This window comes from Macrobrachium nipponense, chromosome 11 (genome assembly GCF_015104395.2).
Source record: "Macrobrachium nipponense isolate FS-2020 chromosome 11, ASM1510439v2, whole genome shotgun sequence".
NCBI classification, from domain to species: domain Eukaryota; kingdom Metazoa; phylum Arthropoda; class Malacostraca; order Decapoda; family Palaemonidae; genus Macrobrachium; species Macrobrachium nipponense.
Genome location: NC_061087.1, coordinates 54,874,282 through 54,900,509, shown reverse-complemented (window position 1 = coordinate 54,900,509; position 26,228 = coordinate 54,874,282). Strand labels below are relative to the sequence as shown.

Here is a 26,228-nt window from a genome sequence, read left to right as displayed (position 1 = left end):
AGCCTCTATCCGTCACGAACCGAATAAGTTACTGGCGGCTTCGATCTGGGGTGCCGACCTTTTCCCAGAAACGATCGTCAATTCGGTGCAATATGAGGCAACAAGACTCAACCAGAGTCTTAAGGTTCTCTGGGGACTCTCCAGTAAGAGGAAACCGGAGTCAACTTCTTCATCCAAGAAGGCCAAGAAGCCTAGGAAATTCCAGCCTTTCCAGGCTCCCCAGCAACAACAAATGGTTCAGGCGGTGCCAGTCTCTCAAGTGCCGCAACCATCTATATCAAAGGCACAGCCTCAACGACAGTTTCTGCTGCTGACCCCTCAGGGTCAAGCTTCCACCTCCTTTGCTGTCTCCCCGGCCTTCAACCCAGTATTTGAAGGCCAATCGTTCCAACCTTTCAACAGGTTCGGAAGGGGTAGCAGGGCTAGAGGTGCCTTTCGCCAGAGAGGCGGTGGAAGAGCATCCAGCCGAGGTAAGCACTTACGGGGAGGGCGTGGGTCTCGCCCTGCCCCGAGCCAGTGAGAACCCTCAGGTAGGAGGGAGACTGTTCCTCTTTCGTCACAGATGGAGGTTCAGCAGCTGGGCACAGAGCATTGTGTCCAAAGGCCTAGGATGGAGCTGGACCAAAGGCCCTCCTCCATCCAAAATCTTCTATCAACAACCGACAGCGGAATTGGTAGAGTATGCCCAAGAACTCCTTCAGAAAGGAGTAGTGTCAAAAGTCAAGCATTTAAAGTTTCAAGGTCGCTTGTTCAGCGTGCCAAAGAAAGGCTCAAACAAACGAAGAATAATTCTAGACTTATCCCGTCTAAACTTATTCATTCGTTGCGACAAGTTCAAAATGCTGACTATCTCGTAGGTGCGGACCTTACTTCCCCGTGGAGCCGTCACCACCTCTATCGATCTTACAGACGCATACTATCATGTTCCAGTGGCAAGACATTTCTGCCCGTACCTAGGTTTCAGGCTAGGGAACCAGGCATTCTCCTTCAAGGTAATGCCCTTCGGGCTCAATGTAGCCCCCAGGGTCTTCACGAAATTGGCGGAGACAGTGGTTCAACAACTCAGGTCTCAGGGAATAATGGTAGTTGCATATCTGGACGATTGGCTCGTTTGGGCCACAAGCATCGAAGAATGCCACAAAGCGACGGTCAAAGTAATCCAGTTTCTGGAACACTTAGGGTTCCAGATAAACAAGACCAAGTCCCGGTTGACACCGGACTCTCGCTTTCAGTGGCTGGGCATTCAGTGGGACTTGAACTCAGACACACTATCAATTCCGTCGTCAAAGAGAAGAGAAATAGCCAAAGCAACCAGACAATTTCTCAAGTGCAAGCAGACATCTTGAAGGAGCCAGGAAAGGATCCTGGGCTCTCTTCAATTTGCCTCGGTAACGGACGTTCTGCTAAAGGCAAAACTCAAAGACATAAACCGCGTCTGGCGCTCAAGGACAAACAACAGATCCCGGGACAAGCTGTCCACTATCCTGGCGATACTGCGCAAACGCCTCCGCCCTTGGGCGGAGGTCAAGAATCTATCAAAGTCAATTCCTCTTCAATTCCCTCCGCCGGCATTAGTTATCCACACGGATGCTTCACTAAGTGGCTGGGGAGGGTACTCTCAGTACAAAAAGGTACAAGGGACTTGGTCCCTTCCATTCCGCCGGCTCCATATCAACGTACTGGAAGCTATGGCGGTATTCCTCACCCTGAAAAGACTTCAACCAGCCAAGGGATCTCACATCAAGCGGTGTTGGACAGTGCAGTAGTAGTACACTGCATCAACAGGGGAGGCTCCAAGTCAAGTCATGTGAACCATGTCATGATAGCCATATTCTCTCTGGCAGCCAAATACAAATGGCACCTGTCCTCCACACACCTAGCGGAAGTGAAGAACGTGATAGCAGATGCCCTTTCTCGCTCAGTCCCACTAGAGTCGGAGTGGTCCCTGGACAGACGGTCATTCAATTGGATCTGCCAACAGGTTCCAGGGCTCCAGGTGGATCTTTTCGCCACAGAGTCAAATCACAAACTTCCTTGCTATGTGGCTCCCAACTTGGACCCTCTGGCTTATGCCACGGACGCCATGGCTATAGACTGGAATCAATGGAAGAAGATTTACATCTTTCCTCTAGTGAATCTTCTTCTGAAAGTGTTGAACAAGCTCAGGACCTTCAAGGGACGAGTCGCTCTAGTAGCCCCCAATTGGCCCAAGAGCAACTGGTTCCCACTCCTGTTGGAATTGGGTCTCCAACCTCAACGGATTCCCAATCCCAAACTATCCCAACTAGTACAAATGAAGACTGTGTTCGCTTCCTCAGGAATCCTCAAAACCCTAACTTTATGGACTTCATGAAGTTCGGGGCAAAAAGGGATGCTGATATCGATCCTCAAAACATCTCCTGACACTGCTTAAGTAGTATTAGTAACTTAGATCTAGATCTCCTTTCTACCTGCCTCACTGAAGTCCTTCCTGCGGTTCTGCCACCATGAGCCTTTTCTATGCCTTAGGTGCCAGAGGTGTACATAGTTGTGATGTTTTCCTTATTTTTATTTTAGGATTACTTGCACATAACCTGATTTTTATGATATTGTATTTATCTTTAAGATTAATGTAAGTTACTGTAATTAATCTTAAGTCTGTATTATAATCATTTATAGTTCATAAGCTCATTTAGATTATAGTATTTAACCTTGATTGTTTCTTATTTTTATCCTTAGAATATCTTTTATACCCATTACTCAAGCTTGTGGCCATTTCTCTGGTACTATTTCACGAAGCGACATGGGCTGAGCCCAGAAAAGGGATTTTGACGAAGGAAAAATCTATTTCTGGGCAGGGGCCCGTGTCGCCCAGTGAAATCCCACCCTTCATTTGTTACCCACCCTTGGGCCCAAGCTTGACAGGCTAACTCCAAGGATGACCGGTAGAGGCGCTGGTGGTGGCATCGGGGGCGCTAGTAGTAGTCGTAGCTGGGAGCGGGCCTTGCATCAGCCCTCTCAGGTAGGGGGATTTCAAAGAAGGATGGATCTAAATGGTAAGAGACCCGTGGTAGTGGTTTCACTTGACCCAGAAACCATACCGACACTTTTTATATAAGGTGAGCGAGTCAGAATGTTCTGAAATTTCCATTTTAGCTTTTTCTCTGGTATGTTAGCAATAATTTACCTTAGAAATGTGTGCTAAAGGGACATTTCACTGGGCGACACGGGCCCTTGCCCAGAAATAGATTTTTCCTTCGTCAAAATCCCTTAACTAGGATGATAATACTATGGCCATTGAAGACAGCTTTTGCTGTGAAAGTCAGTAGTGACTTCCTAAAGCATCCCCCCCAATCAAATTTACTGTAAATGGAGCTTTGGTTAAAGGTGATTGTGTACTTGTAGTGTTTTCTGGCAAATGAATATGCATTGTTAAGACTATCTGATTTATGGTTGGACTGCATGTGGCTGCTCTCTCTCTCTCTCTCTCTCTCTCTCTCTCTCTCTCTCTCTCTCTCTCTCTCTCTCTCTCTCTCTCCTGCCTCTTGCCCTAGTGACCCTGCCCATCCCATGCTCAGAGCTTTGAAGGGGGTATCAATTAGACCCTTTTACGGTTACTGTGTATTGCTGGGGAACTTGGTGGAAAGGACACCTTGTGATAGACCTGCAGGCCCAGTGACAAAGCACTTCATTCTCCCAGGTCTTGCTACATTAGCCACCTTTCTCAGCTAGTGCTTTTGACTTCACCTCTGTCCTGTTGTTGCAGCTACAGTCCCCTGGATTCTCAGTTTCCCTTTGGCTATGTGCTTGGGCTCTATTCTGATGGAATATTGAGTGTGTGCCCTGTTGTGGCCCTGGGCTTGGTTGCAACTGGCCTTTAGCTTAATTGGTTTATCATTTACTTTTTCGAGATCATACATGGATTCTGCCCTCCAGCTTACCCTACTTTATTAATGTTGGAATATTTTGTAGTGGAGGAGTGCTTCCTCTTTGGTTCTTGCTGCTGTTTCAGTAGATTGACTCTTCTATGTATTTGGAGTAAAGTTGGCTCTTTGGGTCTGTTTAGTTCCCATTAGACTGCCTTTTCTTTGTCTTTCAGCTCTTTTTCTGCCAGGGTAAAGGTTGCCTGCCTATTTTACTAACACCCTTAGTTGATGCTTTGGTCCTTCATGATGGATATGGATGACTTGTCGGTATAAATTTTGAAGAGCTTTGACCTTTTTGTTCCATCTCTTGCTGCCATTAGATCAGCTGTGTTCAGGATCTTGGCTTCCTCATTGGCATCTGCTTGTAACCATGGTTCGGGCAATCTTCTCAAGGTCTGTGTTCTTTTCATTGTCTTTGTTGTGGCTTGGTACCACTTCACCAGAAGCAGTTTTCTTTGGTTCCTCAGAAGTGCTCCACATTATTTTGGTGGTACTGGCTTTGCATCTTTCCACTTTGTGTTTCTTGGGGGTAGCCTTGTCAAGACTGGTCTAGGATGCCTTTACCAGGGAGTGTTGATCATGTAGATCAGTGTGGCAGGATAAATCAAAGGTAGACTTAAATAACTGACTTTATATACCCCTGAGATCCAACCTAACATGTGCCTACATCATTATGCTTCGCAATCCTTCCCGCTCACAACATAAACATAAACAAACCTCACAAACTTTTTTTTTAGGACAAGAAATCCACCTCCAAAGCAGCAAGCATTATATGATACAAAAAATGAAAAATTATCGCCTTATAAAATCTATTTATGATTTCAGGGATCCACTCTCAAAAACTAGCAATTCTCAAAGAATTTACCCCTTGTTTGGTAATGCATCAGCCAACTGTGCTTTTGAATCTACCCAAAATATCTTGAACTCTCCATTCTGAACCAATTCTTTGAGAATAGCTGTCAATTCTTAATATGTTTTCTGAAATTTTTTTAACCTACTACACATTCTCATAAAGTGAACCGTTATCTACATAGAGTTCCACAGGCAGCTTTCTCTTTCCATCATACAATATTTGGGACATGTTCCCAAGATAGTAAGCCATATCCACTTCCTCAGCGGCTGCTAGTGTTTCTGCTGCAAGAGTGCTTTTTACAACACTTCTTATTTTCTTTGACTCCTATTATAAAGGATAATTATTTCCATTTTCACCCACTAAGAAAATCACAAAGCCCCCAGCACTACTAAATCCATCAGGGAGATTGGCACAAGAAGCATCACTTTACACAACCAACTTAAACTTAAAACTGTCTCCCAGTCCTGGGAAGTACATACACCTCTCAAAGGTACAGGCTTTTCTTATATATTTGTTTGCCTCAATCAGAGCTTTTACTTTAGGGTTCTTTATTTTACAGCTGAGTTCCAATACATCATAGGACATGTCAGGTCTTGAATTAGTGCATAACCACTCTATTTGGCCTACTAGACTTCTAAAATTCTCCTTTTCTTCTTCATTACACTCCGTATTCTTATTTACAGTAGTCCTCTCTCAGCACTTTCATTTATAGATTCAAGAGATTTACAATGCTCATTTTAATGAAGTGTGACACCATGCTTATTCTGTACAATAGTCAGGCCAATGTCTCTGAATATAGCATTACTTTGCTCCCTAACCTGAAAATGATTCTGATTTGTGCGAGGACTAAACTTTCAAATTTCTTGATTCCTCCCGACAAGAAACCATCTAGTAGTACATGCATCGAACATACCACACAAATCATACCAGTAGAATGCTGCAGGGTCTGTTTTCACCTGATTACATCCCATCTTCAACAGGAAAGTCTTCACTGTGAGATACCATTTTTATCATCATTAAGACCATATACGTATTTTTAAAATTTTTATATTTACATTATCAACAGGTGTGGAGTAAGATACACTTCACGCTCAAACTGTTCACTCTGTATGAATCCAGCCTTAATATCAATTGAATTCACTGCCCATCTTTTGGAAGATAATATACCAACAAAGAACCTCAGCACTTCTTTGCTAACAGTTGGAGGATCTGGCAGTCCCTGTTAATGGGAGCCATAGAGAAACATGCGGATATTTGTCTTGAACCATGTCTCATAAGTGTCCCCAAAAAAGGATTCTTCCATACAAAGAATGATTCTAGTCCTATCAACATTGGACAAGCACACTGTTTGCTATATTTCCCAATAACTACCGTTGCCCTAGTGAGTTCAACTTATTCTAAAAGGACCTTAGATATGGAGGATGCATATTGGCACAGGTTCAAAGCCATGCCCTGTTGGCTAAACATTGCCATGGGATTTGACAAAGTAACGGTGTAGTTCTTTGAGAAATCAGAAATACAACTATAATAGCCCACCTGAGGGCAGTAGTCAACGGACTACAGTCAAAAGGTTTCATGATAAATTGGCAAAATCCCACCTCACACCTAGCAGACACTTTCAATAGCTGGGACTACATATGTTGGGATACTTTTCATGGCTTGTTGTCTCTCCCCATCATACTCAAATCAGAATGAGGTAAGTCCTCAAAATCTGCCTTGCACAGCCTTGAGTTTCCAAAAGGCAATTAGAATGTGATGGCCTTGATGCAGTTTGCATCAATAATAGATCCAGTACTTGGAATACAACAAATGATTGTGAAGTCACATGCAACAAACAAGATGTGAGACTGACCTCACCAAAAGATTGTAAAAGTTGGGGAGATACTTTGGCCTTGATCCTGGAAGGAATCTTTGGCAATACAGGTCACCCTAACTCCTCAGTCTGTAAGAATGACAATACACACACATTTGCCTTTTTGATAAATTTGGAGGACGTTGGGAGGAGCTTCAGGTGACAGGGGGGTGTTCAGATACTCCAAGGAAGTGTCATTAATTTCCTGGAGCTGATGGCTGTCTTTTTGTCTCACAAAAAACTCAAACCTCCAAAAGAGAGACTATTTAGTTTGTTCTATACAGTATGACTGCGGTGTCCTACATTAAGAGTTAGAGATGATACTCACCTCCTATTAATATGGTGATGCTAGCAATCCATCAATGGGGCAAGAAAGAAAGAAAGTGGTACTAGTCTGCAGTTCACCATATGGGGTGTCTCAGTGTAATAGTAGACTCCCTATCAAGGAAAATGACAGCCTCAACAGTGGAATTGGACAACCACTCTCAGAAAATAGCCAACTTGCTTCCACAAATGGAAGTGGACCTGTTTGCCACATCTAAGAATCACAAACTGCCTGGCAGTCAACAGCAAGAGATGCCTTCCTACAAGACTGGAACAATTGGAGGACAATATACCCTTTCCTCCATAGTTCCAGATTTCTATGGTGTGGAGCAAACTCCTAACCTACTAAGGAACAGCTTACATAATATCCCCAAGCTGGCCAAACAGGCATTGGTTCCTATTGCTTTTAATAACGAGTGAAGAGATAGATTCCAAAACTGGCTATTGTTTGATCCCATCTAGCAGGAGGGAAAGTAGTTTAAAGGATCCTTCTTTCTAAGCCAACACTTTCATGAGTGGATTTTCTTAAATATTATCTATCCAGTGAAAATTATTTGCCCAACATTGCTTGGAACCTAGTGCAAAAATTACATGCTCCATATATCTGGCAATACCAGTATATATGGTAGATGTATATTTACTTTATATCCATACTGAGAGCCCAATAAAAAATTTTAGGGAAACAAATTAAAAAAGTTCTTATCCCTTTTGAAGACAAACGCCTTGGGGTTTACAGCCCACATGGGTACAAGGCAGCACTAACGAAATTATTGATGTATGATTTTGTGCTTGACTCTAGTATAGGGGTTGTCACTTCCCTTTTATGATCCTTTGCACCACAAATATATGTTCTAGAAGGGTCCCTGAACAAGGTGTGTAGACTTAAAGCAGCCCTGCAATTCAGTTGACCTGATACAAACCACGGGTCTTCATCTTAGAGGGGGACAACCAAAACTCACAAGCTACAGTATGCAATATTCCTGGCTGCATTAGCTTCAGGAGCTAGTATTAACAAACTGGGCTCTTGTAGACAGTGACAAGGCATTAAGCAAAGAGCTGACAATCAATTTTTATTGTCCTCTGGCCTGTCATTCCTGGCCAAGATTGGGACAAATGGGACTTCTTTAAGAATGAAATCTCCTATTCGAAGTAAACTAGAATTAGCAGACAAAACATTATGCCCAGTTCATGCCCTTAAGGTTAACCTAGAGGTCACGGCAAACATCCCAAAAGGTCTGTTTTTTTCCTACACTCTAGCAACAGTTGCCACAAGCTCAAACAAATTTTGAATATAGACTAGGGCCTTGAAGCTAGTGGCTCACCCTGGACCAAAAATTATATTCGGTTATGATTTGAATCCAAGAACTTTTCATCATCTGTCAATTTGTTTGTAAAGCTCCTTGAGGACGAGACAGCGATTACGCCATCAAAAAAGAGGTTTTGACGTAGGAAAAACCTTTTTTTGGTAGTCGCTGTTGAGTCCTCAAAACCCTCCCACTTCCCTGACAAAAAGACATGGGTTTTGGGTATGGCATCATCCTACATTGACCAACTGAAAGGAATGGCGTCTCGGTTGGATTTTAGTCGTACGTAAGTGATATGAAAGTGCGTATGCGCATAACCACTTCTTCTTCTTGCTGTTTTGACGTCGTAGGAAAATGGGTATTAGCGTTTGCTGAGGATAATAGAAAGTGCCCAATTATCTTTAGTCCATTTATACTCTATTACGTGTTATAATGTTTATCATTACGACACATACCCAGCCACAAGACCAGTTAAGAAAGTTTGACATTCTGTTTGCCAAAGGAGCTCTTGGTAGACCACAGAAATGGTACTCCTTGAGAACTCAACAGTGACTACCAAAAATCTTTTTATTACATTATGCAGGGTGTAAATAAGAAGCCTACATATTGTATTCTTGATTGACTGTTCCTAAAAGAATGTAAACAATGTTATCCAGTGTTATGACGTTTCTTAGTTATATTTTTTATTTTTTTATAGATGAAAGAGAGGTGAGGTATTCTGTCATCTCTGGGTTTGTCGTCTTGAGGTTTTTTGCTCCTGCCATTCTGTACCCAAAGTTATTTGACCTTACAACAGAACAAATTGTAAGTTGTATACTTATAGTTTTGAATAACATCCTGTGGAATATTTATTTTTAGCATTTTGTGGAATATTTATTTTTAGCATTTTATAACATGACATTTGACTCAGTTTGTTATTAAAACCTTTACCTCTTACAAAGCTTTTTGAAGAAAATTTATGTTCAATATCCCTGTTGAAGGATCCAGCAACACACCGGACGTTGACTTTGCTCAGTAAAACAGTACAGAGTGTTGGAAATTTGGTCAGTTCACGTACATCTCACCAGAACTTCAGAGAATTGTACATGAGGGAAGTGTTTGCACTCTGCGTCACCGACAAACATGTAGATGCCATGCGAATGGTGAGTCAGTAGTTGTATAATTTTTTAAATTATTGTGATGCCTTTGTTACTTAATTCTATTATATTTAGAAATTCATTTCACAAATTTATCAATTTGTAATGGTCTGTCAAATGTCTTCTCAAAATTAAAGAAACTTCCTTGAATATATAGTACATATAAAGAAAGATACAGTATATTGACTTGTAGTTGATTAGCTGATTTGGAAAGTGGGTAACTGTTTCAGGGATCTACCCTTTCACTCCAGGGATTTGGTTAGGGCACATGGCATTCCGAGTGGCTTGCCAGCTGGTATGATTAGAGTAGATGGGTCAAGCATCCACTTATTCTTCCTTGATGATTTTGATGATATACTTTTTGGTGTGGTAATGGTTGTATATTTAAATACTTTTTGGTGTGGTAAGGGTTGTACATCTAAAAGTCAGTTCATTCTATCGTTTGTGGAGAATTGAACTTCTAAAAAGTTCACTCCTTAGGAAATCCAAACGAATAAGAGAGCTAGCATTTAAGTGCTACCTCTCTCACTTGTTAAGAGTTAGATAGTAGACGAGCTAAGAAACTATTGTAATACATGTTACTAGGGCCACTAGAATTATTGAAGACAAAGAAATTCTTGGATACTGCAAATGTCAGCCAAAAATAAGATTATGAAAACTGTTGAGGAAAGCACATACTTCAAAAAGGAGCATGAACTAGAACTTATGAAGTCTTCCTGGAATTCCCATTAATTATACTTTATATTCTTTTCTAAACTCTTCTTAAAGTTATATATGTGAATCTCATTTCATTGAGAGCTAGATTAGGCTTGGGAGTTGTAAAAGCCATAGGAAGTATAAAAATGCCAGTAGTGCTGTTTTACATTTTGGAAATGTAATTCAGACTCACTGCTCAAAATCTATCTTTATCTGTCCATTGTTGTATATAAAGTGATTTGATGATAAAATGCATTTATTAGTGACTAAACTAGCATTATGTTGAGGATACCCATTCTCCTTAAACCAATGTGGATTTTTATGTATCAAAGAGAGATGGCCAGTAGAGTTACTGAAAGAACCACATATAAAAAGGGAAGATGACCTACAATAATATAAATATAATAAAGGACTGGAGGAGAGCTAAACATATAAAGGCACTAGTAATTATGCTATGTAGTCTCGTGGAAGAACAGCTTATATGTAGGTAGCACCAAATTTCTTGTGTTGCATAGTGTTGGTGGGCACGTAGAGGAATATGAGTGAATTATGTAAAAAGAAATCAGGAGGGATATATATTTGATTCTAAGAGATAGAAAGTTGTACTGAAGTAGATATCATGATGATCAAACAGTTATGTAAAGCTAAGTAGAGCAATACATGTCAGATTTGCCATACAAGTGTTGAGATGAGAAAAGTAAAGAGTATTTTAACATTAGAAGAGAGATTGCATTTGTGGAAGACATTACACTCTTGAATTTAAATGGCTTTCAGAAAGAAGGCTTTTTAAAAAGGAAGTCTCTCCTCCCTCTATGCCCCATCCTAGCATTGTACTCAGACGTTTCCAATCTGGGTTGGGGAGCACTTCTTGAAGGCAAAGAAGTTTCTGGGATTTGGTCTCCCATCAGAGAAGTCTTCATATCAATGAAGAGAAATGTTTAACAAGACAGTAGCGGTCCTTTTGGACAACAACACGTCTCTGTCTTACTTAAGGAATCAATGGTGCACTCACCCCTGGAATCTGTATCCACAGGTATACACCAACCTGTGGAAATTATGGGGAAAACCTTCAATAGATCTCTTTGCCTTTCCAAAGAACCATCATTTCCCACTGTTTTGTTCTCCTGTCCCGAACCCTCTGGCATTGGCTGCAAATGCTATGCTTGAGGAATGGACAAACTTAGACCTGTACACCTTCCTGCCATTCAGTATAGTCAGGGAAGTTTTGAACAAGTTTGTGACACACCACAAATTTTTTTTTACCCTGATGGCTCCGTTCTGGCCTCGGAAGGAGTGATTCTCAAACCTCTTAAGATTGTTGATAGGTTTTCCCAGACTTGCTACAGAGAATAAGTCTTCTCAGACCGCAGCATTTCCATTGATTTCATCAAGGCTTGTCTGCTCTTACTCGACGGGATTCAGATTGTCAACAGACTTGTCAGAGCAAAAGGATTTTCAAGATCAACTGCAGATGCTATTGCAAAGTGTAGATGCCGTCTTCTGAACTCTACTGAACCAAGTGGGTAGTCTTCCGCAGTTGGTGTAGAAGACATGACATCTCTTCTACTAAAACCTTTGTGACACAGATGGCAGATTTTCTGCAGTTTTTAAGGTCTTCTAGAGGCTTGTCTTCATCGACCATTAAGGGATACAGAACCATGTTGAGCTCAGTCTTTTGACATAGTGGTCTAGATCTGGGATTTAATCAGGACATCAGCGACTTGATTAAATAAGTTGACACAGCTAAGGAACCAAAGATTGATGCAGTTGCCTGGAATTTGAACTCATCCTCAAGTGGCTGTTGTGGCACCCTTTCAAGCCAGTTTGTACGATTTCCTTAAGGGATTTAACAAGGAAAACTCCTTTTTGTTGCTTTGGCTACAGCCAAGAAAGTCAGTGAACTGCAGGTGATTAGTAGAGAGTCGGCTTCTCCCAGGGAGATATGGCTGCTCTTTCATGTTGGGTTTTCTGGTCAAGAATCTGAATCCATCTAAGCCTTGTTCTTTTGTTATTAAGAATTTGATGGAAATTCTTGGACCAGAAGAAGAGACAATGCTTTGCCATGTTAGGGCATTGAGATACTACTACCTAGATAGAACTGAGAGGATCAGGGGTCCTTTTAGCAGCCTCTGGTGCACTGTGGTTATCTTGGAGTCACACTCAAGAATTCGAGAGGACCTTTTACCCATTCTTCAAGTGAAAGCACACAAAGTTAGATTATTAACCACGTCTTGGCTTTTGAACATGTCTATATCATCAGTCCTTCAATTGACTTTTTGGACATGTGAATTAGTGTTTGCAATGCAATATCTAAGAGAAGTAGAGATAGGCGTGAGAACTGCAGTACCCTGGGTCTGTTGCTGGCATGGTATTGGGGGAGGGGGCATAGGAGCTGTACTCCTATCCTTCCTTTTTTCCTCTGAATATAGGTGGTCGAGTTTTTGGGGATCCTAGGGTGCTATGTACCTGTAGTACCCACCAATTTTTTAATAGATGGGTAGTGGTTTTTTTTTTTAAATTTAGTGTAGTTGACAATGCTGTCTGGTTGGTTTTTGTGTTGGTATTGTGCCCAGGGCAAGATGACTCTGTATGCTGCATAACTTCTACTGAAGCTTTGTAGCAATCAGAATACTCCTTTATCTACAAAGGTCCCACTGAAGTATGGGTGCTCCAGTGTTCTATTACCGCATCACTACAGGTTACCCCTTAGGAGCTTTGATAATAAATCAATATGCAGCACCCCAGGGCGGCAAAACTTTGAGGTCGGCTAATTTAAGAAAAAAAGCACATCAGTGGAAAAAAGAAATTCAAAAGCACATGGTGTAAGAAAAATTGTTAAAAATATTTTCCCTACCTTCCACGAGAAGTTGAAAAAAACTATTTACACCCCTTCTTAGGCCTCTTTTACAAAACGTTCGTAAATTTTATGAAGTTAAGCATGATTTTTCTAATAAATAGATTTATTATATTTTGTAAAATCATAATTACAGCTCACACTATAGCAAAACTGATAAGAATTTATACATGTTTTTTTTCTAATATTTCTTTGCACTTTTCTTTGCAAAATTACATTTATGACTGACTTACTATCATAAGAGACAAGAACTAAAACCAACAGGAACCCTTGGTATAATTATGAGTAAATTTACAAAGATGTCATGTAAGACAGAAAGGCAGTACATCCTCCCTCGAAATCAAGATCAAAACTAAGCCTGAGCCGCTGAGTCTCTCATCTTAGCCAGTCTAAAAGTTACCATAAATGAATTTATGGGCTATAGAAGTAATGGCACCTCTCTACCGCCTTATTCTCCCAAATCGATGACATGTAATATTATTACTCACCATGAGTAAATCCGTTGTCCACCCAAAACTTGTTATTGCTACTCACATGAGGATATCTGACCATTAAGGGTGAAGGTGAGAACTAATCAGAGGCAGCAATGACCTGTAGTAGCTCTCTCCAGGTAAGGCTGCAACCAGCATTTAACCAATGCTAGCTTGCTTCCCTATTTTCAAATTCCTTATTTTCCCTGAATTTTGAAAGTAGAATGTGTCCATGCATCCCACTTCCTGTCAGTTTGTGATTCAGCTAATGTAATTACTTGGTGGTTTTAGGCAGCCTTCTTCAACATATTGTGTTGATGAGTTTGGAGTTCTTGGTGAAGTACTCTGTTTTGTTTTACATTAGCGCATTCTTTCCAATATGTCAGGTGCTAGAACAGCAAGTGTTAATTTTTGTGCAGACAGTTGTAAGACCAGATTAGTTAAATCTTGCTTCAATCCATATACCAGATGTAGTAAATGTAGAGGACAAGAGTGCAAGAAAAAAAGTACTTGTGCTGAATGTTGTGAATGGGATGACAGGAAATGAAAATTTTTAGATCCCCCCCCTCTGAATGGGGTTCATCTCATCACCGCCAACTCATCGCCGCCTACTCATCCCCGGCCCAACTCATCCCTGGCCCAACTCATTCCTGGCAGTGATTAATGAAATTCAGTAAATATTAAAAACACCTTTATTCAGAATCAAGTATGACTCTTTCATGACACTAAAAATAAATTAGCACCATATAATTAAAGACAAAAAATCCATGAACATATAGAAAATTTTTTTTTTTTATGTTATGAGAAATGCCTCTTAAATATTCAATGGGAGTCCTTTCATTAAAATTTTGGACAATTCTAAGAATGCGGGAATCAGTATCCCTGTACTTTTTTTAATTTGGCGGGTGGTGAACTGCCTGCTTTAAGTGATTCCAAATAAAAATCTCGACCTTTCTGAACTTTTTTAAGTGCATTTATGAATTTCCAGAGTGTAGGATGTTCCATTCCTAATTCCATTTGTAATCTTCTGTTCGCTCCTTCTGCATGGTTGTTTGTTTTATCTTCATGATTCAAAGTTCGAAAATACAAATTCCACATTTCTAATGGAAAGAGTGGTGCACGTCTGCTATTTCCACGTCTGTTTAACCGACCTATATAATTGTCTTCAAGCCAGTTCAAGATTGGCACATGCTCTGGGGATAATTCATCAGCTAAGACATCAATATATGAATCAATATGATTGACAGGTACAAATGCAAGCGCCAGTATCATCTTTACTTGTAAAGAAAACTGTCTATCGTTATTATAGCGAGAACTTAGACCCAAAGCCGCAATGTGTTTTTGCATGTTTTGGCCAAGGTGAAAGAAGCACCCTTTTAGTTCGACTTGTGGAAAAGTTTCCTTGATTGCCAAAAATGCTGTAATTTGTTCATGAATCTTACCTGCCAGATATATATATAGCTGTATTCTCCGAAGTCCGACAGAATTTCAAAACTCCCGGCACACGCAGTGGTCGGCCAGGTGGTAGTACCCATTCCCGCCGCTGGGAGGCGGGCGTAAGGAACCATTCCCATTTTCTGTCAGATATTTTCTGTCGCCGGTGCAGACAACAAGTGTTTTCTGCACCTCCGTCATTGGATTTTGGAACTCTCTTGGTCACTTGAGTATCCCGATTGATTTTTGGTTATTTGATTAGGATCGGTGGTTAGGCATACGCTAATTGTGGATTGTTTTTATTTTGGCTTGATTTTTCCTTAAACTTACGATGTCTGGATCTAGTTCGACTAGGCCAGAGTATGTTGTGTGGAAGAATGCAAGGTTAGGCTACCGAAAACTTCGGTAGACCCTCATACAGTGTGCGCGAATTGTAGGAAACATGTTTGTATGTTTGATGAGCGCTGCAACGAGTGTGAAAATATGTCTGATTCTGCGTGGAAGGCTTATGAATCATAGGTACGTAAACTAGAACGTGATAGTGTAAGGAGGTCTTCCTCCAGGCGTGTAACACAAGTTACCCGTCCAGTAGAATTTATCCCTCCAAAGACCTGTGATGCCTTCGGGCCCTACAATAGTGTCTTTGGAGGGTAATACCCTATCTGTGATTCTTAAATCTTTGCGTAGCCTGGAATCATGTTTGCATTGGAAAGTTATAGTAGTGTAGTGAAGTATAGTGATAATGCCATGAGTGTTCATTCTATCGCGTAAGCGTATAATTTCTCATTGACAAAACACTACCGCGTGATGGCTCTCCCTACCTCGGTGAGGCAGAATGTAGTAGGGAGGTAGCTGTCCAAGTGTCTAAAATACTCTACGTTTGTTCATAAAACTTACCAGTTAGATATATGTATATATATATCTGCCGGGTAAAGGTGAACAAGCGATGTTGTATCATAGTAATATTATTTTTGCCCTTACGTCATATTACTATCAAACGGTTGTATGGTTCAAGTTATATACTCATACCATAGTTACTCCTACGGAGGACAACCGAGAGTACGATTATTCTTATTACATTTAATCGGTTCTCCCTGCAACTATTCAGGGGTTGCCGGTTTCCCTATTTTTAAACATTTAAGGTATTGTTATGACAATACCAAGTTAGCCTTTTATATTTATCAAATTCAGTTTCGCTTAAATATACCAGTTTGATGGATTTTGGTTTCTGCTCTATAATGATAGTAAACCTATTCATTCATAGAATGGTGTAGGTGGCAACTCAGGCAGAGCAGTGCGAGAACGACGAACGTTCTCTGAGTCTGCTGTCACTAATGCGTAATGCCAGTGCTCAGTTCCATCTGATTGTCTGCCATGCGCAGTAGGTTACGTCTCTCTCTCTCCTGCGGGATTGACGGACTAACCGTATTTCTACCCTACAATCACGGCCTTAGCCTCGGGTTGAGGGGAATTCTAGCATACATGGCTGAACATCTTCACTTTGCAAGAATGTTTTCATAAAAAAAAAAAAAAAAAAAATAAATATAATATCATATAAATACATAAATAAATAAATATTTATATATATATATATATATAGATATATATAAATATATATATATATATATATATATATATCTATATATATATAAAATATATACAGTGGTACCTTGAGATACGAGATTAATTCGTTCCGGAACCGGGCTCGGAACTCGAAAAACTCGTATCTCAAATCAATTTTTCCCATTTAAATTAACTGAAATGTATTTAATCCGTTCCAGACCTATGAAATATACCCCCAAACCATCGTAAATAATGAAGAAAACACACATATAAATGTAGAAATATAGTACAAAAAAATTATACAGTAATATATTTTAGTAATGAATAGAATTAAAGTAAAATAAAGAAAAGAAAAAGTTAATTTAATCTAACCTTGGTGACAGTCGCGTGCGGGCGGAGGGGGAGGGGTGGACGGCTACATTAGTCCCGTTACGTAAACAGGAATTTTCCTAACAGAAAATGAAAAATGAACATTAAAATGTAAACTAAAACTAAAATTTAGCAATGAATAACAAAGTTACGTAACACAACAAAAAGTTAAGAACACGTAATCTTACCTTGCTGACAGGCGAGTGCGGCTGGCTAACGGAGTCGAGTGGCGGAGGAGGAGGAGGAGGAGGGAGCAGGGAGGGGCTAGTCCCGTTACGTAAACAGCATTTTTTCGAACACAAAATTATAACATTAAAATGTAAACTAAAACTGCATTTCCTTAACTTTAATAAAAATTTGCACTTTCCTTAACTTAAATTTGAAAAAATACTAAATGCACTTTAAACTTAAAACTTAACCTAAGCGATACGTAAGTTTAATCAGCACTTGTTTTCTGCCTTTTAGAATCACTTTCGGCACTTTCATTTGCGCTTCTCTTTAACAAAAATTTATCCAAAGAGCTTCGCTTCTGCCTCCCTTTTAGAATGTTCCGGAAATGAGTCAAACAAGTGTCATTAAATAACGCTGAAGCACGACTAGTCGAAACTTTTTCTGGATGTTTCTGTTCAATGAAACTCGAAAGTGTTTCCCACATTGCTAACATGTCTTTAATTTGACTTGTAGGAATCACTTCCTCCGGCTCTTCCTCCCCCTCGCTACAGCTGCTAATCTCTTGCAGGGCCTTCGTATGTTGCATCACCTGCAGCTCCTTCAACTCCTCAATTGAGAGTTCCTCCTCAAGTTCCTTGACGAGTTCGTTGACGTCGCCCTCATCTACCTCCAGACCCATCGACTTTCCGAGGGACACAATCTCCTCCACCGTTGCTTGGGGTACGAACCCTTCGAAGTCCCTCTCTGAAACAGCATCAGGCCATAGCTTTTTCCACGCCGAGTTCAAGGTTCGTCTCGTTACCTCTTGCCATGCCGAGTCAATGATACGTAAACATACGACGATATTGTAATGCTCTTTCCAAAACTCTCGAAGGGTAAGCTTGGTGTTCTCTGTCACCTCAAAGCATCGGCGGAACAAGTGCTTTGTGAAAAGCTTTTTAAAATTTGCAATGACCTGCTGATCCATTGGTTGCAGGATGGAAGTCGTGTTGGGTGGGAGGTAGAGGACTTTCACAAACTGGAACTCCTCGAGAATGCCATCTTGAAGACCAGGTGGGTGGGCCGGAGCATTATCCAAAATTAATAAGGCTTTCAGTGGGAGGTTATTCTTTTGAAGATATTCCTTCACTGAAGGACCGAAGACGAGGTTTACCCAATCTGTAAAGAACTGCCGCGTAACCCATGCCCTTGCATTCGCGCGCCACATTACGTGCAGTTTTTCTTTCAGAATTTTGTGTGACTTGAACGCTCGAGGATTTTCAGAATGGTAGACTAGCAGTGGCTTTACTTTACAGTCACCACTAGCATTTGCACACAATGCAAGGGTCAGACGGTCCTTCATGGGTTTATGGCCTGGCATCTTCGTCTCCTCTTCGGTGATGTATGTCCTCCGTGGCCTTTTTTTCCAAAATAATCCCGTCTCATCGCAGTTAAAGACTTGTTGCGGGATGTAGCCTTCCTCCTCAATAAGCTCAGCGAACTCGACGATGTACCTTTCAGCTCCCTTTACATCGGCACTCGCAGCTTCACCATGCCTCACCACCGAATGAATGCCACTTCTCTTCTTAAAATTATACGAACCACCCACGACTTGCCTTAAACGTGTCTTCTGCTCCCCCTTCTGAAGTTGATGCCTCTTCCTTCTTCAAATCTGCGTAAATAACGCGAGCCTTTTCGCAAATTATACTCTCCGTCACTGTATCTCCCGCTAGTTCCTTCTCTTTCAACCATACCAAGAGCAGCTTCTCCATTTCTTCATGGACATTTGTCCTTAATTGCGACAGAATTGTAGTTCCTTTAGCTGTTTTTGCACTTTTGATGGCATCCTTTTGCTTTAGGATGGTACAAATGGTCGATGTGCTACGCTCATACACCCGGGCCAGTTCCATCACTCGTACACCACGCTCATGTTTTTCTATTATTTCTTGCTCTACCTCTATCGGCAGCATTCTCTTCTTCTTTTCGCCACTCTCCTTTGCACGTACTTTCTTTGGCCCCATGATGGTAGGTAAAAAAGTTCACTAATTCGTGAAAAAACAGCGAAAACACGAGTACAGCTCACAAACACAACTTAAATCTGTCGGCCACACGTGCGAGTGAGCTCGTGGGATGCTCCCAGCTGATGCTGCCCGCGAACGCCAACTAGCGGTGGCGTCCCCGAACCAACTCGGATCTCGGGACACAGCTCGGGTCTCAAGGCAAAATTTGGACCGAATTCCACCTCGGGTCTCAAAGCACTCGTATCACAGGACGCTCGTATCTCAAGGTACCACTGTATATATTTATATATATATAATATTATATTATTATATTATAATATTATATATATATAGTATATAGATATCATATTAGATATGTGTATTATTATATAGTATATATATATAATACATATATATATATATATAAGTTATATATATACATATATATAATTATATATATATATATATATAATATATTATATATATATATATATATATATATGTGTGTGTGTGTGTGTGTGTATGTAGTATGTGTATATATATATGAATGTGTATATGTATGTATATATATATATATGTATAGATATATATGTGTAAATGTATATGTGTGTGTATATATATATATATATATGTATTAGACCTTTTTCGGTTCTGTTTACCGCATGGTAACAGAATTCTGTCCGAGTCTACAGCGGCATAGCACACATGATTTCCCTCGAAACAAGAATGATGTGCAAGAGATGCAGTCAATTAGCTCGCCGAGACGTCCCTTGCTCGATTATGAAGGGGACTCCTTCCGCTGCCAAATACGACAGCGCCGAGCGCGACGCTCGGCAGGACGCTTGGATGGACGCACAACGTAATGCTTCTTCAGACATTCGCCGAGAATCAGAGAATAGTAATGGATCTCAGGAAGGAGACTTTTAGGAAGAAACAAATGAACAATCTTCTACAGTGTCTTCAAATTACTCCTGTTTAAGTGAAACGCAACCTTATTAGGGAAGGAAACATGCTCGGTGAGGGAATGAATGAATTGCAGGGGACCATTTCCTCGCTGGAGAAGTTTGTTTTCCCTGAATAGACTGAAATTCACACCTCTCCAGTTTTTCGGAATAGCATAGATGATCTAGAAATGATTCTGAACATCTCTCATAGTCAAGATTCGTCTATAGGTGATGTCATGGCTCATAATCTCATAGAATTTGAATCTTGAAAGATTACTTTAGTCTTCAGAGACGTCCTCCCCGCGCAGGAGTTGGAACTCTCGGAGGGTCTCGCTCCCTCTGAGGAGAACGAAGACGCTATCGGTCGCACAGGCGGCGTCGTCTTTGGTTCCTCGGAGGGGGACGCTTCTCGTCCGTTAGCTCCTTCTGCTTTGCAGTCGTCTCCTGGGCAATTGGAAGACTTTCCGCAGTAAAAGAGAGCTAAGATGTATGATGTATGTCTCAGGGAGGGGGACGCTTCACGTCCTCTCTCTTTTCTACTGTGTTGCGATCTTCACCGGAGAGGACGTCTTCCGATGAGTATGCTTTTGAGCGCTTCGGTCGCTCCTTGGCGGTCCATGTGAGAAGGAGGAGGGCTTCCCCTCGCCCATCGTCTTCTCAAAGGATCAGCCTTTTGCCTGAGAAGGAATGTTCTCCATCGAAAAGGATGATTGTGTCTTTGCAACAACAACTTGTTTTGTTGATTGCAGTGAGAAAGGCAAAGCCACATCGCGAGAGGAAGGATGATAGGCTGCCAATCAAGAGTCCAGGCAGTCCCTTATCCTTCTCCTCGTTCCGCTCTTTCGCCAGTTGCCTTGCTCTCTAGATTTCATGCAGCTCTCCAGAGGTTGTCTAGAGAGCATGGTTACCATCTTCCCGAACGTGTGTCAGTTTAGAAGAAGAAGAGGTCTTGGTTCGATGGCTTCGAGCCTCTTTTGAAGAATAGTTTCAGCCTGCGGCCCCTCAGTCTCCCCCTTCGCAATTGTTATCTTCGAAGGACGACAGGCTCATTCATGCCTCCACTCAAACGCGGTGTCTGAAGGATTTTCAAACAACTTAATCGTTGGTGAAGTCCCTGGAACTACTGGTGAATTTCGAAAAGTCACATCTGATCCCAACCCAATCCATCGTGTATCTGGGGATTCAGATGGATTCAGTGGCTTTTCGAGCTTTTCCGTCCCAGGGACGTCAGCAGCAAGGCTTAGACAAAGTGTTAGCCTTCCTAAGGAAAGATTCGTGCTCGGTGAGGGAATGGATGAGTCTAACTGGGGACCATTTCCTCGCTGGAGAAGTTTGTTTCCTTGGGGAGACTGCACCTCAGACCGTTACAATTTTTTTCTCAAGTACAATTGGAAAGAAAACAAGAATCTACACATGATCTTGGAAATTTCAGGAGAGGTAAAACATCACTTGAAATGTTGGCTAGATCCAGTGTAGCTGTCGGAGGGCGTGTCTCTCAAGCTTCAGAGCCCCGACCTAGTGTTGTTCTCCGACGCGTCCACCACGGGATGGGGAGCATCATTAGGGGGAAAGAAGTGGCAGGCACCTGGAGAGGGGAACAGGTGTCCTGGCACATAAACCTAAAGGAAATGGCAGCCATCTTTTTAGCTCTCCAGTTTTTCCAAGAAAAAGTCTCTCGTCGAATAGTCCAAGTCAACTCAGACAACACCACAGCTCTGGCGTACTTGAAGAAGTAGGGAGGAACACAGTCTCAGTCCCTTTTTGCTCTGGCAAAGGAGATCTTGCTGTGGGCAAGGGCACTGGACGTCATGATCCTTACGAAGTTTGTAGCATGAGTAGAGAATGTCTGGGCAGATCTCCTCAGCAGACGAGGTCAACTTCTGCCAACCGAGTAGACTCTGCATCAGGAGGTATGCCAAGAGCTGTGGGGGTTATGGGGACGTCCGCTCGTGGATATCTTTGCGACGTCCAGAACGAAGAGGCTTCCACTGTACTGCTCCCCAGTACTCGACCCAGCTGCAGTGACGATAGACACACTTCTCTGGGACTGGACGGGGATGGACCTGTACGCCTTTCCCCGTTCAAGATCTTAGGGGAAGTCATGAGAAAGTTTGCGGTGTCGGAAGGGACGAGAATGACTTTGTTCGCCCCGTTCTGGCCTGCGAGAGAGTGGTTCACAGAGGTCATGGCCTTTGCAGTAGACTTCCCGAGGACGCTTCCAGTAAGGACAGATCTACTGAGACAGCCCCACTTCGAGAGGTACCACAGAAGCCTCTTCGCTCTGAGTCTGACTGCATTCAGACTATCCAAAAGTTGGCCAGAGCGAGAGGCTTTTATACGTCAATGGCGAAAGCTATCGCCAGTGCAAGAAGAGCGTTTTCCAACGCAGTGTACAATCGAAGTGGATAGTCTTCAGGAGTTGGTGCAAGAAGAACGGCATTTTCCTCCACCACGACCTGTGAGCCAGATTGCTGACTTCCTTTTCTGAGAAGGGATCTAAAACTTGCAGTCTCTACAATCAAGGGTTATAAGAGTGTGCTTTTAGTTGTCTTTAGGCAGAGGCCTGGACTTGGCGGACAACAGAGACCTTCACGATCTCTTGAGATCTTTCGAAACGATGAAGGTTCAACAACCCAAGTTGCCGTCTTGGAACTTGGATGTAGTTCTGAAGTTCCTCATGTCCAGTCCATTCGTACCTATGCATGAAGTGCGAGCTTTTATGAATTCTTCTTGGTTCCATAACAATATGTCATAAAGGACATATGAGCTGTCACTTACGGGAGATGCAATTCTGTGTTGACCTCCCGTTACACGAAGGATGTCAATTCAACCTACAAGAAATCCTTTTCTCTTGGTTGTTTGTGTCTGCGGATACGTTGCTGGGATAGGGAGCCAACACTGATCCTTAACTAGTGAGTTAATTTTTAGTTTAACTCTTTTTAAAATTAAGCGCTAACCCCCTCGTGTTAGGATCAGGTGATCGGGATCGGTGTTGTGCTCCTTAATTATGCTAATAGGCATAGGTATATGGTCATATGAGTGGATTAGCACCCATTGACAAATGCCAGTTAGGCTTTGCCGAGTAAGTGGATAAGACCCCATCGGCAAACCCACAAGAACTCTTACCCATAGGTCACATCCTCGCTGAGGCTCTGAGACGAAGCAGACTCCTAAGCAATAGCTAGGAAGTCAACCCTATGTCTGAAAAGATAGGAACCAAGGTTTATAAGAGGTCCTTCTTATAACTTGTGGTGTTTGGTCAGGAAGCCAAGGTTACCAGTGTCAAAGAATGCTTTGGCTTTTTTCTTGAGGGGCACCATCAAGGAAGTGCATTCATCCTGTCAAGACAGTGATATGAAAGTGTTGAAGGTGATGCGCATGGACTGAGGGCTATTTCTACGTCGGTAGCCTTCCAAAAGAACATGGCACTCAATGACATCTTGAATGCCACATTTTGGCGTAGTAATTCAGTGTTTGCCTCTCACTACCTTCGGGAGGTGAGGATTACATACGAGAACTGCTACTCTTTGGGCCCATATGTTGCAGCAGACAATATATTGGGGACAGAGAGTAGCACTCTTCCTATCTTTTAGAAAATAATATGTTAGTTTGGACTTTTTAATTTTATTTCTTTTTATTTTTTATTTTTATTATGTTTATGTAGGTGTTTAGTTTTTTGTGGTCTTGGGTAGGCCGCCTTAGGCGGACTTCCCTCCATTAGCCTTGGTTTTACGAAGTTTAACCAGATAGGCTAGGTCAGGTGGTAATGTTTTTGCTTCGCCCTCATAGTAGGGTAAAATGTTTTTGTCACAGTGTGGTCACGCCCCCATTGACAAATCATCTGGAGCGCACCAGCTACATAGGTCACGTCCTTGCTGGCACCTCCAGTGAAGCATTAACAGCATTCGGTGTCTAAACAACACCTATATGATCTGTCACATTGTGGTCACGCTCCCCGTGACAGTTCATTAGAGCGCACCAGCTACACAGGTCACGTCCTTGCTGGCACCTCTAGGAATGCAGTACCAAAATTGGAGGTCTATAATATAGGATCTAGTTGCATTGTGGTCACGCCCCCGTTGACAGATCCTCTAGAACTCAACAGCTTCACAGGTCACTACCTAGCTGGAGTCTCTAGTAAAGCAGAAGCAGACTTGGGTGACGGTACTCACGAAGTCAGCTATGCTAACAGTTAAGGAACCAAAATATCAATCATATATATGCAATTGTTTCCCAAAATCGAATCTGTCTCCCCCTTCCTCCAAAGGTGGGATTCAGCTATATATATATCTGGCAGGTAAGATTCATGAACAAAATGATATTGTTATGATACAATAAAGTTTGTTCATACTTACCTGGCAGATATATATATAGCTGTATTCTCCGAAGTCCGACAGAATTTCAAAACTCCCGGCACACGCAGTGGTCGGCCAGGTGGTAGTACCCATTCCCGCCGCTGGGAGGCGGGCGTAAGGAACCATTCCCATTTTCTGTCAGATTTTTCTAGTGCCACTGTCTCCTGAGGGGAGGTGGGTGGGCACTTTGATTATATATATCTGCCAGGTAAGTATGAACAAACTTTATTGTATCATAACAATATCATTTTCAAAATCACATACAACCGATTTCGGGTTTACTGTTGGTTGACATTCTTTTATCATTTCAAATAGCCTTGAATATGTAACTTTCCGTTTGTTAGGTAATAGAGCATAAAGCACTGGAATGACACCTCTGATTTTTTGAGCCATTACAATATACACCTGAGAAAATAGCGTGGGAGCAATCTTAAACGTTCCGTCTACATACCAAACTTCTGCTGATACCAAATGTTGCAACCAACTTCTCCTTCCAAATAGCAAAATTCTATCTTCACTGGGACCACTGTCTTTTAATAAAAAATCTTCCCTCTGGTTTGGCTCTGTTTCGTAGGTCGAATATTCATCAGGGATTGCTAAATGATTTAGGTCAACTAATCTGATTCCGTTTCCGACGAATAGTTTTCTTTAGAGCCTATGAATTCGGGAGTGATCCTTGCACCGCTTGGGCAACATTACATAAAACTTCATTAATCACTACACTTGGGTTTCCCATCGTCTCTTCAGCTCTGGTTTTAATTTTTGTAGTTGTCCTTTCTACTTCTACTTTTATCGGTGAAGAGTCATGGGTGTGAGTATTCAAGACTTTAGCCACGTTTCCAAATCTTGTGTGTATTCTCGCTTTACGCCTGCCGAGCTGATCACATTTCCAGAACACCAAATTGCTGTCCGTTTTGCTGAATTTGTCGAAAATGAACAAATAGCCATCATGAGAAAATTTCGCTTTGCCTCTCTGACTTAATTAAAATTGTCTCCATTGTTATGGGTTTACTGAAAGAATGTAAAACTGAAAGTGATATATTGAAAGGTTAATAATTACTAACGTTTTTGTTGACAAACATCTGATTTCATACTTGGGTACTTTTGTTTGTAATTGGTAATTGAGTAATTGTCGTCATGCGTTGAAAGGTTAAAAATTACTAACGTTTTTGTTGACAAACTTTGATTTCATAGTTCGGTATTTTTGTTTACAAATAGTAGGATTGGTAATTGAGTAACTGTTGTTTCGTTTTTATTTACACTGCCTTGCAGTGTGTGTGTGTGTGTGTGTGTGTGTGTGTGTGTGTGTGTGTGTGTTGGACCGGTGATGAGTTGGGCCGGGTATAAGTTGGGCTGGAGATGAGCTGGGCCGGAGATAAGTTGGGCCGGGGATAAGTTGGGCCGTAGATGAGTTGGTGGTGATGAGTTGGCTGGCAATGAGATGGCGGCGATGAGTTGTCCCATTTCGCTCTCTCTCTCTCTCTCTCTCTCTCTCTCGTCTCTCTCCTCGTCTCTCTCTCTCGCTCCCTCTCTCTCTCTCTCTCGCTCAGCACACGAGATAGTATGTCTTAGTGGTAGCCCTCGGTTTGGGCTGGAAATGTATGTATAAGTGTATCTTTTAAGGACATTACTACATTTTATGGTAAAATGATAATATACAGTACTACTTTACAAATAATATTAAGTTTAATGAGATTAAACAATAAGATTAATTAAAAATAGCGATTCCCAGTCTTTTTATCCACGTGGAGGAAGGTGGGCGGGGGAGTAAATGATAGTTTGATATACGTATTGGCGGAGGGGAAGGAGTCAGAGTTTAGGAGTTATTCTCTCTCTCTCTCTCTCTCTCTCTCTCTCTCTCTCTCATTATTATTCTCTCTGTCTCAGAAATAATTCATAATTTCACTCTTGATGGTCAGATATATGATGTTGCCATTCACTGCTCTCTCTCTCTCTCTCTCTCTCTCTCTCTCTCTCTCTCTCTCTCTCTCTCTCTCTCTCTCTCTCTCTCTCTCTCTC

General features: G+C 41.7%; 1 protein-coding gene across 1 annotated transcript in view; it reads left to right on the top strand.

Moving 5' to 3' along the window:
* The window catches only part of LOC135206036 (ras GTPase-activating protein 3-like), a gene marked incomplete in the record, with an annotated part of 518,306 nt that overhangs the window by 319,712 nt on the left and 172,366 nt on the right, over positions 1-26,228 (top strand). Inside the window, 2 exon segments of the mRNA XM_064237213.1 lie at positions 8,936-9,042; positions 9,219-9,380. Coding sequence (XP_064093283.1) covers positions 8,936-9,042; positions 9,219-9,380 — 269 coding nt within the window.